The sequence below is a fragment of the Astatotilapia calliptera genome, chromosome 18 (genome assembly GCF_964374335.1).
Source record: "Astatotilapia calliptera chromosome 18, fAstCal68.1, whole genome shotgun sequence".
In the NCBI taxonomy this organism is placed as follows: Eukaryota; Metazoa; Chordata; class Actinopteri; order Cichliformes; family Cichlidae; genus Astatotilapia; species Astatotilapia calliptera.
Window position 1 is genome coordinate 30,748,076 of NC_137439.1, and position 16,547 is coordinate 30,764,622.

Consider the following 16,547-nt stretch of genomic DNA (forward strand, 5'->3'; position numbering starts at 1 on the left):
AAGTCAACACAACAATATTGTAAGTTCGTTGCATTGTTAGAAGCTGGACAGAGCTGGCCCCATACCTGCTTCTGACTAAGTGCAGGATTTAAACCCAGTTTTAGCAGGAAGAGGGCTGGCTGGCAGTAACTGGCTAACTATTTGGTTACAAACTTGCATATAAAAAGTAAAGTTTTGATCAATTCAAGGCCTGGCATAAGTCAGTTTATTTTTAATTACTCCCTAAGTCAACCCATCCATAACACCTATTGTTGGGGAACTGGAGCTCATCCCAGCTAATAATGGGCTAACAGAGAAAGACAGTGTAGAATCATCAGTTAACCTAAAATGCAGGTTTTTGGACTGTGGGAGGAAGTCAGAGTACCTGGAGAAAATCCACACAAGCACACAAAGAACACACAAACTCCACACAGAAGCTCCACAAAATGTTTGTTTCGCTCCCATTCCTACATTTTTTTGTATCTTCTTCATATATTATTCACCTCACCCGTACTTTCCCTGTCACTCTCACCCACCAAAGGTAAATATGCCATGAGGGACCTGGTGCACCGTTTGCCTGGAGGCAGCAACAACAACAACAGCAGTGGTGGGGGAGGAGGCGGAGGGGGTGGCACCAACAGCAACAGCGGGCTGGTGGGGAAGACCATGTCGGATGACACCATCACGGCTATCTGCTGCGCGCTGCATGAGGTCATCACCAAGAACATGGAGAACACCAAAGCCCTGAGGGACGCTGGCGGCATCGAGAAGCTCATTGGCATCGCCCGCAGCAAGGGAGACAAGTAAGCCGAATGGGAAGACGATGCCATGTTGATGAGGGGGTAAACTAAAAGGATGCGGAGGTGACGATAAAAACGGTAGAAATGATCTAACTAGTCAAGGTTGTGAGGAAGCACCAACACTTTGTATCGTCTTATAGTTTTTTATACGCTGATCACATTTTAAATCACAAGATGCGAACAGGTGGACTGATCAAAAGGATAAGAAAGGAGTAGGAATATAGATGTGTATTGGTGTGAAGGGGCTCAGAGCTGAGACAGGAGAGAAGGTTTACAGAGGCTGTGTGATTGTTTTTCTTAGTGCTGTGAGTCACCAGTCAAAGCAACAGAAAATAAGATCCAGCTAAAGTTTGGCCAGTCTGTACCCTGTGCGCTCCCTGCATAGTCTGTTTACCCACACACCTACATTGTTTTTATTGGACAGTCTATAAAGAGAGAGAACACAGAGGCGCAGAGCAAGGAGTATAATTTTAACTTGTTTAACTTGCTACAACGAAACATATTTACCGTCCACATCTTACAGTGCTTGCAGCTTGTGCTGTAGTAACTACTTTGCTCTATGTGAGGCTTTTGTTTGTTATATTACAGTACTGTGCACTAAAGCAATACAAATTATTTAATTTAAAGGTATTCATTCTATTTAAAGGATTTAAAGGTAGCATCTATAAAACTGAAGATCCAGCCATGGAAGTTTCCCATTGCTACAAATCCTCGAATTTGCCAGACTTGTCAAGATTACGTTTAGCTGCTGCCTTTTTGAGGTTTCTCACAAAATGTCGTGTACAATGCTCAAAAGCTGTCTGCTATGTTGGAAATTATAGAAACAGGAAAACCAGGGAAAAACCATTTAGCAGTGGTTGCTGGAAGCTGCTGGCTGTCGCCGAGTCGTAGCTGAATCATTCAGGATTGCTTCATCCAGACTACGATGACCTGGATGACTGAGAACCTCCATCCAGCTCTAACTATAATCTTTATCAAATAAGAAACTGTTACGCCTGATCTTAAAAGTAGAGAGGGTGTCTGTCTCTGAAATGCAAACTGGGAGCTGGTTCTACAGAAGAGGGGCCTGAAAGCTGAAGGTTCTACTCTGGTTCTACTTCCTAAAAGTAGAATTGAAGGCTTTTTAAGTAACTGTTGTTAGATATCTTAAGCTGGGTATCATCTGCATAGAAACAAATGTATGCTATGCCTGCTAATAATAATTGCCTAAGGGAATGTAAATAGAAATGGTCCCAGCACAGAACCCTGTGGAACTCACCAGATGATCAGTTAGCTGTTTTACAATGACTCTTTCAAGAATTGTTGAAAAGAAGGTTGGAGATATACATGCGCATTGATAAAGATGGATGATATTTATGATTGAAACATTAATAAATGGTAGGACGTATTTGAGCAGTCTAGTAGAAATGGGGTTTAATAGTCACGTTGATGGTTATTATTGTAGTTAACCAAGAAAGATTAATTGGAGAGAAATAATTTAAGTAAAGTTTAAGTTTTAGAAGTTGCGCTATATAATGATGCATCTGTGGGATAGTTGTGAACAATCGGCTTCTTTAATAACCAAATATTATTTTAAATGTCACTGAAATGTGTGGCATTTGCTTTGTATATGGCTTTGCATTTACACAGATTTGGTAAATTTGGTATTTATATAGCACTTTTAATAGTCCCTAAGGACCCCAAAGCGCTTTACATATCCAGTCATCCACCCATTCACACACACATTCACACACTGGTGATGGCAAGCTACGTTGTAGCCACAGCCACCCTGGGGCGCACTGACAGAGGCGAGGCTGCCGGACACTGGCGCCACCAGGCCCTCTGACCACCACCAGTAGGCAACGGGTGAAGTGTCTTGCCCAAGGACACAACGACCGAGACTGTCCGAGCCGGGGCTCGAACCGGCAACCTTCCGATTACAAGGCGAACTCCCAACTCTTGAGCCATGATCGCCCCATTGTTTGCATTATAGCTATTGTTAGATTTGTTAACATTAGCAACCTTCATTCCATGCCACTGGCCTGTGCAGACTGTGTTGCAGAATAGTATACAGCTCTTCATTTTCTCTTTCAAAATACTAAAGAAGTCTGCTGGTCTGTGTGTCTGCTTTTTGTCTTACTGTCTACAAATACTCGCTAACAAATAGTCAAGCGTAGGGCTGAACGATTATGGAAAATAATCTAATTGCGATTTTTTGCCCCAATATTGCGATTGCGATGCGATATGCGATTATTTTTTAAGGTCTTTGTCTTCTGTATTATTAAACAAAGACAAGCAATACATCATATAGTATGGCCAATACTATATTACATTAATTTTAAACTGTTCTTTCCTGGAAGACAGACCTCTGTTATGATGACATGAGGTGATGCATGAATTGATGACTGACATTTTTATTTAACTTCTTCAATCACAACAGTATATTTGAACATACACAATAGTTTATTTTTAGCTTACAAACATCTGAGCATAAAGTGCTGACAAGGAACCCTGGTGTAAACATTAAAATGAAAGTCAGTACAATGTGCAGATTGCAGAAATATACATAAACAAAATCAGTGGCTTTACCACACTCAGTTTTTCGACATCTGTGAACTACTAGACAGTCATTCAATTAAAAAATAATATTAAATAAATAAAACTAATAAATAAAAAATACACACATCTTACTGATCTTTGCAGTCAGTAACATTACACATAAAGTGCAAACATAATAGCAATTGTATAAACACACACACAAACACGCCTTTAAAATTTAAAGGCGTGAAATTGGACGGTCTAGCCTTCTGATTAGCGTCACCGCTGTCTCGGTGGAGTTTAATAAACTCGGCCGTCTGCTTCTTGCTATCTAAAATATAACCAGACACTGGCGTAAATTCTCGACTGTCTCATACTTCTGTTTAATAAGTTTTCTGTTTGACGTTTAGTCAGCTGTGTGAAAACCAAGGAGGAACCCACCCGGGGGATTAATAAAGTTTTATTTTATCTAATCTAATAACTTTAATCTCAGCCAAACCGATTTACTCACGAACAAACAAAACACTGAAAAAAGCCCAACAATAACATTTTTAGGTTGTCTAAGTGACTTATATATTACGTTTAACCCGAGCAGCGAAACTCCGCAGTGATCTGAAAATGATGTGCCGGGAGTTGTGCCGTTCTCGGCCGCATCAGTAACCCTCGAGCTCCCGGCTAGCTGTCGAGCTGGTGGGTAGCAGACGCCTCTGAAAACGTCGAAGCACTTTTGCAAATATGGGATATCTTGATAAACCGAGCAGATATTTGATGTTTACACAACTACTTTCAACTACCCAGAAAGATTAGTATGAGTAATTTTAAAACTTAGTAGCGGCCGCCATTGCTGGAAACTGGAGTTTGGCTGGGCCGCGCTATGAATTCTGGGATATGGTAGTAATTTGGACAGCCTTCGGCACGTCGCTGTGACGTAATCGGTCTACAAATGCGGCCTCAGGAGGATGCAGCCCATGAATTTGGACATGTCCAGAGTATAATCGCAGCCTTTGCGGTTAGAAAATTGCACTTGATCATGTCGCGATATTATCGCAAATGCGATATATCGTTCAGCCCTAGTCAAGCGTTAGCAAAACTTGAAAAAGTGCAACAAGCATTTTTAAGAATTTGCTCGTTGATGTTCTTGTCTCATTTTCTAAGGCTGAAGCTGTGCGTAGTGGCTATTGGTTGCATAATATCTTAAAATCAGCAATGAATTAAATCTTATTTTTTTCTGTCTTGATGCATGCTTAATCATCCAGGTAAGCAAATCCCAAAAGGTTGATTTTGTTCATCTGGACGTAGCGTTTTCAGTGGGAGAAACATTTAATCACTTATCTGCATTTTGGTACGTCTTTCGCCATCTCACAATGCTGTGATTGCAGCCATTCCCCAACTCTGTGAATGGTACAGAATTTTCATATTAATGATCAAGAGACTGACCTCCCAGCCCATTGTTCATTCAGTGGTTTTTAGTTTCAGTCATTGTGAAAATGTACTGTTTATAAGATTGGGGAAACCTGCAGTCAGCTGAGACTGAAGAAGTCACTTGAATGAGTGACGGAACGTTTCTCCCACTGAAAACGCTACGTCCAGATGAACAGAACCTTTTGGGAGTTATTTTTATCAGTTGTTGCCAGCTAAGAGAGGAAGCAGTGCTTAAACATCTAGTCAAATAGTTAGGCACATCCCTAATGCAATTAGATATATGATTTAAAAGCGGTCCCTAGGAAACCAGAAGTTCAAAGAGTGGGAGTTCTCAAAGTTAAAATTCCTAGATGACAGCTACTGACATCTGCTAAGTTGGTTTTAGCAGCAGGTCAGCTGTGTTATGATTAGATTTTGGCACTGAGGAATGACTAAAGTGCAGACAAAGATTACAGATAAAAGCGAGTGAATATGGATATAGATAATATGATGTAGCATAACTTCAGCTGTAATTTTAGCTCACTTTTGTTCTAACTGCATATCGTATACATTTCTAATTTTTGTCATGTAGAAAAAATGTTGCACCTGCTGTGTGCTTTTTCTGTTTTGTTTATGTCTATATCCTAACATGGCATTCAATTCTCCATGATAGATAACAGGCTAAAACGAATTAGTAGTGTGTTTATTATTAGACTCACATTTAGATAAAATTACAGGTACCAGTTCAGTTGTCTTGTTCCTCAAAGAACAGTTTTCCAGTGTTCCCTATTTGTGTTGCTGAAATTACACAGCCCGCAATCTGAGAATCCAAAACAACAACATTATCAAAATGTCTCGAAGAAATAAAGTTTCATTTCCTACGCACTGATAATGCCATATGAGCCAATTAAACCCACAGTCATTAGTCACTTGGGGGAAACAGAATGAAATATTGGCTAATAAATCAATCAGAAAAACAATTATGCAATTTGTCCTATGAACATTTAAGTGGCACATCAGAGAAGATGAAGAAGACGTTTTCCTCGAAGGCTGCATGAGTGTATTTTTCTTTTTTATTCTGAACTGTGGTGTTTTTATAAAACGGCGTCTACCCAAACAGAGCAGAGGACGGTCGAGCTTTACGTTGTGTTTTTTTGTTTTCCTCTCTGCTGAATTCCCAGACATAGTCCCAAAGTGGTGAAAGCTGCATCTCAAGTCTTGAACAGCATGTGGCAATACAGAGACCTGCGCAGCCTCTATAAAAAGGTAAAGCCTCTGTACTCTGGGTATATAAATCCAGAATCTGTGCAATTACATGTAAAACCATTGCAAGGTAACTAAACACTGCCTCAAATCTTCTCCTCATTTGCTTTCACTTTGGTCTCCCGCAGGACGGCTATTCCCAGTACCATTTTGTTGGCTCCTCCTCCACGATAGAGAGAGACAGACAGCGACCTTATTCTTCCTCTCGTACGCCCTCCATCTCTCCTGTGCGGACCTCGCCCAACAATCGATCAGGTGAGCCTACACATCCCCGTCTCCCATCTTCCCATTCATCACTCTTTCCACCAGTACAGTACAAACAAGCAGCGCTCCGATATATCTCAACTGTGCTTCAACCTTCACACTACAGTGACCACTGGTAAATTACTCCGCTGTCAAGGAAAATCCTTGCACTAAAAAAGTTTCCCGCCCTTGTGTTAAGTTAAGGTTTGACTAATAATAATGAGCATCTCCAAGGCCTCCGTGTTTCTGGGCTGATGGAGACACTTTGACAGTGATCACGTTGTGTAAGACACACAACCCTTGAAGAGCATTCATCGATACAGTTCATCCCGTGACAATGTAAAATGGGAGTGCCTCATATTTACTTATTTATCTAAGCTATCAATTGTTTATTGAGAAATTATAATGCTCTTAATAACATGCATTTGCATCTCCTCACTGTGCATGTGCTGCCTAAGCTTTCACATTAATGCGACAGCAATTACGTGGGTGGTGGAATTGCGGTTGAAAACATGTGAAGCCCGTTTGCTGCTTGCATAGATTGTCTGGGGCAGCTGTCAAAGTGTCCTTTCACAAGATACTAAATTCATTTCATCCATCGGCTTGTAAGTGTGACAGAAGAAGTGCCTAAAGTGCACAGAAGTGTGGATGTGTTTGAGAATATATTAGTGATGTGTTTAGTAGTGGAGTCAAAAACACTCTTAGCTCTTTTTTTCCTTTTTTATGGCCAATGTTGCATAATTAGTGCTGGGAGGTTTGGTTATAATATACATTCATCGCTCAGACACACACATCATACAAATAAAGTACAAAAATGTCACTTTCCACAACTGGAGCACAGTCTTCGTGGACTAGCTGTTACTATAAAAGGCAGCACACCAAAAACACTTGTTGGGAGATCCTGTTTAATGGCTTTAATTAGTGCAGGTGAAGCTGAGCTGCAGCTGCCTGCATCAGACTCAACCTGCCAAAGTGGCCACATGCTTCATACACAGCTTTAAAGCTTATAGTACAATTAGTAAAAAATACCCTTCCTATAGATTAAGCGTGAAATTTGCTATGACTAAAGCAGTTTTTCATATCTGGCTGTAAACATGTTTATATCATCTATAATGTGGCAGTCTATGAGGATTAACTATCATTTGGAGCCAGCCTCAAAGAGCAATTAAAGGAACTGTAGGTCAGCAGGAATCATCACCACAGCCAATATTCACAGCTCTCAATGTCACGTCTGCAACCTCAATTCCTCCATTTCCAGTGATTATGATTTTAAAATAACACCCAATGCATTTATGTCGCGCTTTTAGCGTTAAATTGCTCATATAGTCTTTAAATGTCTGCACCAGCGATTTAATGGGAATTAATAGAAACAGTGTCACAAGATTTGACAGAAAGCCAAATGTGTGAAGCTGTTTATGGAGGAGAAAGGCATCACAAAGTCAGTCATTAAGATCTCATTTAAATTGGTGTTCAGTTATAAAATCTGTTTAATCTCCTTTAACCAGTTGTTTCAATTATCATCCACTGTGTAGATGTGAGTTAGTCCTAGTGGACTGGACATGTTGGACTTTCAAACTTAGTACTTCCCCTCCCACCACAGATGTACCCATGGGTCATTTTCCCATTGTATTAATATTCTGGATGCCATTAACAGAGCTGGGCAGACAGTGGCTTAAAAATCTTATTATGTCAAGAAATAAATTAAAGTTTAGAGATACTGTGAGTTTTTGTTTTCAACAGGAAATATATTTTGTATTGGCTAATTCAAAACCACCTTATTACTTTTTTATGTAAAACTGTGAAAGCAGTTCACAAGAAATGCACAATTAGTATATTGCCTTCAAGTCAAATTTGGGCACAGCCTTTACTCACAGCCAGGGACAAAACATTTTAAATGAAAAATGAGATGATATTTTAGCATTTAATGAGCTTAAATGAACAATACAGGTTTCTTACAGGAGGGGAAATGAAGATAATAAAAAACCCTTTAAGAAGTTTCTTATATAATGCCCAATTTAATGGCAATCAGGTGTCGCAAGATTTCCCAGAAAGCCAAAAGTGGGAACCTGCTGATGGAGTCTGTGATCACAAAGTCAGTGAGGTTTATATGATGACCTTGACTGCCAAGTTTCATAGAAATCCACCCTGTAATATATAGAATATAGTCCTATTGTCATTCACAGAGCCAGGCAGCTACAGCTGCCAACTGTGAGCTAATGCATAATTCAAAAATAATTTCAAATGACTTCATGCAAGAGCATTTGAACATTTTTCACGTATTAGCCATCTACTTTTAAAAACAATAGCCAAGGCTGGATTTATGAGCCTTTCAGCTGACAAACCGGCAAAATAGAAATAAGTATGATAAAGACTCATTTCACATTTGTAAAATTTTGCAGGCAGTCACAGATTGTCCACTGAGCCTTTCTTTAATTTCACTCTTCATTTTCAAATGCACATAAAGGAAATAGTTCCTTTGTATTTAACACCATAGGAATAAATGCATTTCAATAAAAGTCGATGATTGGGTGTTTAGATGCTGATATTACAATGGATTTTGATAGGTTTGTAGCTTGAACCTATTCGCTGGAACGTTGAAGACAATATAATTACACAGCAAGCAAGACACGAAGTAGGCAAAGTTCTTCATGTTTCTCGTGCACGGGAGAGAACCGGACAAACGCCGTTTCTTCGCTTGACCCCAGTTGCTCTCGTCCGCTCCCCCGTAACACTGCTCTTTTATTGAGGTTACATGAATATGCATAAGTTCATTAACATACGACATATACATACACACAAAGAGTACCTTGCCTTTGTGTGTGTGTGTGTGTGTGTGTGTGTGGGAGGGGGGGGGGGGGGGGGGTCAGAGTGTGGCCCCATAAACTGGAAAATCCAACAGTTCATCTATATGTAAAAAAGCACTTAGACTAAAACTGACATAGCTACGTTAATCCTACCGTAAAACAATAAAACAAGGTACGACCTCTTCCCATGCTCCCAGAATGTAGCCTTTGCAGCCTGCTAAAAATCACACATCCTATCACGACACAATTGATTAAACCTCTAAGCATATATGGTTAAATATTTCTAAGCGTAAATGACATTCAACAATACAAAACCTAACAGATTTGTTGTGCCAATAGAGCAGTAATGAGCATCTAGATCAATACTAAATGGATTATAACAGGCAAAGAAACAGGCACAGTAACACAAACAGGCATCATAACCAGCAGCTTCTATGTGATTTGTAGATCAGAGCAAACCATATGGCACCAAATCAATTGCCGACATGGCTTACCAGATCCAACTTATTGTCACCGTCACTGATCCCATCATCCCCTTCTCTTTTTTCGGACTGTGGGTGTTTATATTTCTTCTGATACTTCCAGGATGCCTGTTGGGTACAAAAAGGTTTTCAGGTCACCAACAACAAGAGAACTTAATAAGCCAATGGGAGTCTGAAATGGTGAGAATATATAGGAGGGGCTTGCAGTCAGGCAGCAAGAGGATAAGAAGAAGAAAAGAGAGGATAGACTAAAGCCGACATAGGGAGGAGGGATGACTCAGTATTTACCTCTTTGAATCACAGCCTGGTCAAAAAGCTAAAGATTTGTGGAAAATGGTCCAAACCCACAGAGCCACAGTCAAAGCTGCTCCCAGTACCCCTGTTTTTAACTCATTCCAGAGTGATGGTTAGAGCAAGTAATGCATACAGTGAAGCCACAGACTTCTTTGCTTTCATTGGCAGGTAAATGCAAGAGCTCAGAGTGTTGAACAAGTTCACGTTGCTCTGAAAGGATTCGACTGTGTTGCAAACACTTGTCCTCCCTTTTGTAGTTTCTTCCTGATCTGTATTGATAATGTGTTGACTGATCTAATGTGTGTGTGTGTATGTAGCGAGTGCTCCTGCGTCCCCCAGGGAGATGATGGCATTGAAGGAGAGAAAGGCAGACTACGAGTCAACTGGCAATGCCAGTTACCATAGCAGCAAGGGCGAGCACACATCCCGGAAAGACGCCATGGCGGGTAGGAATTCCAAACTGCACATTTGTCACAAACACACATAAAGCTGTTTCCAGCAGAGGTGATGGTTTTAGTATAAAGGAGTGTGCGTTAAGAGATATGAAAGGAATCGTTTCATGGGAAACTATTTATTTTTATCCCGAGAGAGAGTGAAAAGGTTAAAACCACTTTCATTTTTGTAGTTTAGCTTTGCCCAAAGATAAATCCACCTGTCAGTGCTTATTACATCACACTTGTTATGTCTTTTTTGTTCAGTAGGTTGTTGTTATTGTGTTAAAGCTGACATTGTGGAAAAACATCACAGGTGACTCAAAATACATTTAATCAAGATGTAGCTAGTTAGTGTGAGAGTCTTAGAGATGCTGGTTAGTTAGTTAGCTGGTTAGCTAACAGACTGCTAGCAGCAGCTTCAAATTTCTCTATAAAAATTGTCTGGACAAACAGACACCAATAAATTAGACTAAATCTTTCCATTTTAAGCCACTCCAACCATAAACCTTCTTATATGCAGGGATGCACATAAGTGGTCCGCAGGTGTGCATTCGCTGTCAAAATAAAAGACGCACACCAGATAAGAAGTTGCAACGCGCGTTTGCGTACATAAGATTTTCTGGAGGAGGACAGACATTTGTTTAGAACTCTTAAAGATGTCAAAGAAGCTCCTTTAAGCAATTACTTTGGTGTTCCTCCACCCCCAAAGAAATGTCAGAAGGAGTCCGAACCACAAAAGAAGCGCGTATTCTCGGAAAAGTGGTTGCAGGAGGTGAGCTGGCTTCAAACAAATGATGAACGCACAGAGATGTGGTGCAGAATATGCCGTGAAAATCCCACTCTAGTGGACAAAAACACTGCCTTTTATATGTACGCAAACGCACGTTGCAACTTCTTATCTGGTGTGCGTCTTTTATTTTGACAGCGAATGCACACCTGCGGACCACTTATGTGCACCCCTGATTATATGCATAGGCTGTATATAAAAGATGGATGTAGCCACAGTGACATGACCAACTGGTCAGTGAAGTCCCTTTATGAGTCCTCAAGCTAGTATTTCTACCTGTGCTATGTTAGTGCTTTGAAATTGGATGTGTCAGGTGAAGGGTGGCTTTGACTGAGAAACCTAGAGACACTGCAGACTCACATGAGCAGCCACTTATCAATGAATCGTTTTATGACTACCCAACTAGCATCTGAGACCACTGACCTCTGCTGTCTGCTCACTTTGCACACCTGAAAGCTGTGTCTGTGTTTTCTCTCTGGTCCATTGAGCTAAGTCAATTCTGGCCTCTGGCCTCTAACACCAATCTTCCCATTGGAAGGCCTTAGGCTGTTGCACCATCATATCTTATAAGGAACATTTCATTATCAGCAGCGTTTTTCTTCCAACATCACCATCAGCACAGAGCTTTAATCTTGTTGTCAACATCCTGGGTTTCAGCGAGGGTTTCATTGTTGTATGCGGTCTATCCTTGGAGAGAGTTCACACCAAGAGCAGTTGTTACATGGGAAACAAAAAAATCCAAGCTCTCCTTAATCACCATTCATCATCCTCTTCATTAATGTTAATGCAGCAGGTGTCCAGCTGATACCACTGACAGCCTACTCCCATTTGATTACTTTAATTATAAAAACTGAGTAAACGATTTAGAGCATGAACTCATCCTCACTGTGTCTGCAGGTCAAATCTCCGGTGGGTCTTCAACACTACACAGAGGAGCGTATGTGTCCCCAACTGATGACCTGAAGTATAATCAGGTATGAAAAGTCCCTTTCTTTAGGAAACACATTCCATAATCAGGTTTCATGTACATGCTAAAGGTGACTTGTTACCTCTAGCTGACACACCAGCATTAAAGGCTAATTTACATCATGGAGCCCTGCTCTCAAAAACTAACATAGGTTTAACACTGTGCGGCTTAACGTTTTTAGAACATGTTTAGCATAATCATCACTGGGTTGGTTGGCTGGTTGTGGCTAATAGACTTACATTAGTTTATGTTAGCAAACTAGTGACACAATTGATAACTCAGTAGAAAACAAGGGCACTGAAACTAAAAAGCAATATAAGGGGGTCACTTTGAACTGCCCCTATCTGCAAAAATGAGTTTTATGTTGAAAAAGCAAGGATATACCGTCCACTGTCACTCTGTCTCTTTAGCAGTAAGTGTTTGTTGCTGTTGTTTCTTGTTGTTTGGCCAGCTGCACTGAAACTGAAAAATAATGTAAGGTTTTTATGAATGAAGACAGTGTGGAGGACTTTTTTTCCACTGAGTTATTGTTACTATTTAGACTTACATTTGTTTATGCTATCTCTTATCACCAACCACCCTACCCAGTGAAATCACGTTCTGTACTGGCACAAGATGGCACAGCGGTAAATCTATGTCATTTTTTGGGAGCAGGGCTTCATAGTGTAAATTAGCCATTATACATGTCCACTATAAACTCAGAAGGTTCCTTCCTTCATGAAATGAATTACTAACACTACAAGAAGCAGGTGTGAATAAAAATAAGATGTAAAGAGTAAAGTGTAAAGAGAGAGGAAAAAATAAAAACACCAAAGACAGGTTAGTGATTATATTTGAACTCAATAGTTTAAGATGCCCTGATTTCACTGAGGAAACGTTTGAAAACCCACAACACTCAGCATCTGATAGACTAGAAAGCATTAATATTTCCATGCTGCGCTGCTGGCTTTATTCAATTCTTTATGACTCATCTCACCTTTAAGAGGAAGATCTGCTGTATAGTTCTAGGTGAATAGGAAATATCACAGTGAAACTGAATCGTAAAGGCTTTAATAGTGATACTATAAAGACACTATGACGTCCTAAAAGGTCACTGTAAACCTATAAAGAATGCTGTTTAAGCACTATGGCAATACACCCGTGAATTCCAGTTATTCTCACAATCTAGTCTTTGGTTGGATGGTGTTGCCGGTAAAAGCTAATCGCTACCCATCACCCACTTTGATGAAGGAATGTCAGAACTCAGTTTTATTGAGGTTTTGCAGACATGTGACCACTAACCATGTGATGCTACCTTATTTGGACATGGCATTGACAATAATAGTGACTACGTAGAATCAAGTAAACAGGATCCCAATCAAACGCTTAAAGACGGATGCATGACCATCTGTCAACTACCTGTTGCTATGGAAAAAAAGCTCCTCGTGGTTGGTTTGGTCACAAGCATATTGTTGCGGTGGTAGTTTGAATAGAAGTGATGGACTTGTGTATAAATACTGGCCAGCTGCTCTCTGAGCTGGAGTGAAACTGTAAAAAGTGCAACACAAATTGGAAATTTGCCTTCAAAGTTAAAGTTCCAACTTTTGAAATGTGAGCCCTAAGGCACAGCTTTTAACTTGAAGGTGAACATCTCCATTTCCTGTTTGTGTCACACCTTTTCAGATTTTACTGCTACTCATCTAGTAGTTTGTAGTAGACATCTGCTAGCAACCAAAGCAATCGCTTGGAAGCTTTGTATTGTATCACATCCAATATGGTGGACGACTCTATAGCAATGTGCAGTGTCACATGAGAAACCTCATGGTTCCCAGTACTCCCCTCACTCTCACTTGTGGTGACTTGGACCAATCATGAGTGGTCATTTGTAATGATTGTGCTCTCCTTCTTTCTAGGTATCTTCTCAAGGCTTGCCATCAGAACCCTACCCCCCTTTCCAAAATCCTCCTCCACCTGACAGCAGCAACTACGAGGATCAGGCCTGCTACGAGAACCAGGTTCATGCTGGAGGGCGTCCCCCGCAAGGTGACCTTAACATGCACCTGCAGGGCCTCAAGTCCACCGGCAACTATGTAGACTTCTACTCAGCCTCGCGGCCCTACAGCGAGCTCAACTACGAGACCAGCCACTACCCAGCCTCACCAGATTCCTGGGTGTAAGGGGAGATGAGGGAGGAGGAGGAGAGTACGGATAAAAGAAAACCCGGAAGTGAAGGGGGGGTGGCTTAAAGGTGGAGTGAAAGAAGATGAAAGGACAGGTTCCCTTCCTCCCTCCCCATCCTCCCCTGTAGTTCCTGAGTAGCATCATAGATAGCAGGATGATGAAGGGGGAGGATGGAGCGCATGAAAGGAGACGCGGGCAGAAAGCTTGATAGACATTTCACTCCTTTCAGGGACATCTCTGAGAGGAAGGAGAGGACCAGAAGCAAATGGAGGAGTGGCCAAGCATGTGCATGCACACCACCAACCAAACTGACCGACACATTTTCTTTCTGTGTTTCGTTTGTGATCAACAAGTGGTAGAGAAGGTTCACCAGACAGAAAGAGCGCCCGCTTCTTGTAGGCCTCTGGATACAGAATGTCAATCAGAGACTAACCCGGAGAGAGAGAAGAGAGTCGGGACATGAAAGGGAAGCGCGAGAGCAAAAGTTGGCAAACGGTTTTGCGATGAAGAAGGACGATGAAAGATAAACGTGGATTGGTGGACTTGAGGATGAGATGTTTTGCAGCGAGTCAGAGATACCCCAAGAGGAATCTGTAAATATGTGGTATAGCATCCATGGGTTTTAGTAAAGTGAAGCACAAGAACTGTAGGACACATAGGACGTCTGTCACACAAAACTTTTCTTTCTGTCTGTGGCTTCAGCGTGACGTATTCTCTGGGCAAGAAAGACTTTTGGTCATTTGTAACACTTTTTTTTGTGTTTCTACTTTTTTAATTCTGATTGTATAGTATTTGATGTACACTGTACATTTACGGAGATGCATTGCGTACTGTACATTGCACTATTTTCTGTGTCATGTCAGGCCTTTTGCCACTGGTTCCGACTCACCTCCTCACCAAGTACGCCCCCTTACCCAAACACACACAGACTTTCAGAACTCATATCATGGATGTTGCTAATGTGAAACACTGGATATGAATTGCAAGGTCACGGTGCTCCTTTCCACTGCCCTACAGTTAGTACAGCTGCCAGAACTGCTAAAGAAAGGTTGTTTTTTGGGCTTTTTTAGGCTAGCGTTGCATCTTCTCCACACCATTCCCCTGCTTTTACCCCCCTCCTTTGAGTGACCTGTGTTCATCATGTATATAACCGTGCCAAACGAGGGATACTTCCCCTCAGCTGAAAGGGGAGTGTTGACGGTGCATTCAAGGGTCCAAGTTAAGCTGAAGGTTTTCAGCTGAACATCCTCGCCGTTCTAACGATGCCACTTTGTAAATGCTTTGGTTTTTCTAAACTGTGTTTTACTGGGATGAAAACCGTCGAACTGCACCGAAACTCCCGAGTAAAATCGTAACAAGAAAAAAAAAAGAAGAAGAAGAAGAGAAAAAGGAAAATCGCGGAGGGACTGTGGAGCCTCACTTCCTCCAGAGCTGTACAAAATTAGTTGATTTCTGTGTTGTAAATTAATTCATGTTTGAAGTACAAAAAAAGAAAAAACTTTTCTGAGAGATGGTTGGCAATTCTAACTTCATGGTAGACAACAACTGTTAATAGAGTACGGATATATATTATATAAATATAAATATATACTTTTTATGTGCAGATGTGGATGTCACTTATAGCAGCAACATTATGGAAAAAAAGACTTGTTTAAAAAAATTTTAAAAAAAACAGCTACATGTAGGAATTTTGTTCACAGTTAATTTTCTGGTCAGCACACTAAAATTGTCGACTTTGTGTAGTAATGTTGTTGCTATGTGGAGTAGAGTAGACCAGGGCCCAGGGATCCACGTCGTCACTGAGGCAGTCTAGCAAAGGTGCTACATCCGTGAGAAGTATTTCCGACACGTCTGTATTCTGTCTGTGCACAAGATGTTTTCAGACTCCACCCATCGTGCTGCACTGATGCACTGGAGTGTGTCACCAGTGCACCTCTGCTTTTTAGATGATTTGGTCTCAGATACCAAAACATGCACCCGTCAATGCATGCCCATTTTGTTGTCAAACTGAAATATCTTTTTTCTTTTCTTTCTTCTGTTTTTTTCTGTAAGTGAAGAAGGCTAAATTGTAGAAGGTGACACCAGACCCTGGTTCTCCCTACTCACTGCTGTTTAGAAGTCCTAGAGGTCATCTTCCAATGCTTGATAAAGCCACTCATAATGCAGCAGCCCCACCACCACAAACACACACTGGATGGAAAGCAGACGTGCTGTATTTTTGTTAGTAAGCATCTGGAAACTGAGAACGTTATGTATGTCCTTGTGATCCTTAGGCAGAGAAAACTTACTATGAGACCTGTATGGAGATATAACGTCGGTGACCTTTTTTTTGCTAGACCAAATGTGTTTTAAAAAGAGAAATTGTGAATCTTTCTATTGCCTCAAACAGACTGCAACTGCTCCAAAAAATATAAAC

The 16,547-nt window shown here is 40.9% G+C and overlaps 1 protein-coding gene across 13 annotated transcripts in view; it reads left to right on the forward strand.

Annotated features, from left to right (window-relative positions):
• ctnnd2b (catenin (cadherin-associated protein), delta 2b) overlaps positions 1-14,900 on the forward strand; it is a 233,597-nt gene extending 218,697 nt beyond the window's left edge. For 10 of the 13 annotated variants that reach the window (XM_026149115.2, XM_080293037.1, XM_080293039.1 and 7 more), the window contains 6 exons: positions 521-782; positions 5,870-5,963; positions 6,089-6,215; positions 10,101-10,229; positions 11,902-11,978; positions 13,864-14,900. In XM_026149115.2, coding sequence (XP_026004900.2) covers positions 521-782; positions 5,870-5,963; positions 6,089-6,215; positions 10,101-10,229; positions 11,902-11,978; positions 13,864-14,127 — 953 coding nt within the window. In that variant the 3' untranslated portion in view covers positions 14,128-14,900. The remainder of the gene's footprint in view (positions 1-520; positions 783-5,869; positions 5,964-6,088; positions 6,216-10,100; positions 10,230-11,901; positions 11,979-13,863) is intronic. The other 3 variants (XM_080293036.1, XM_080293038.1, XM_080293046.1) reach the window with 1 other exon arrangement.
• The last annotated feature ends 1,647 nt before the right edge of the window (positions 14,901-16,547 follow it).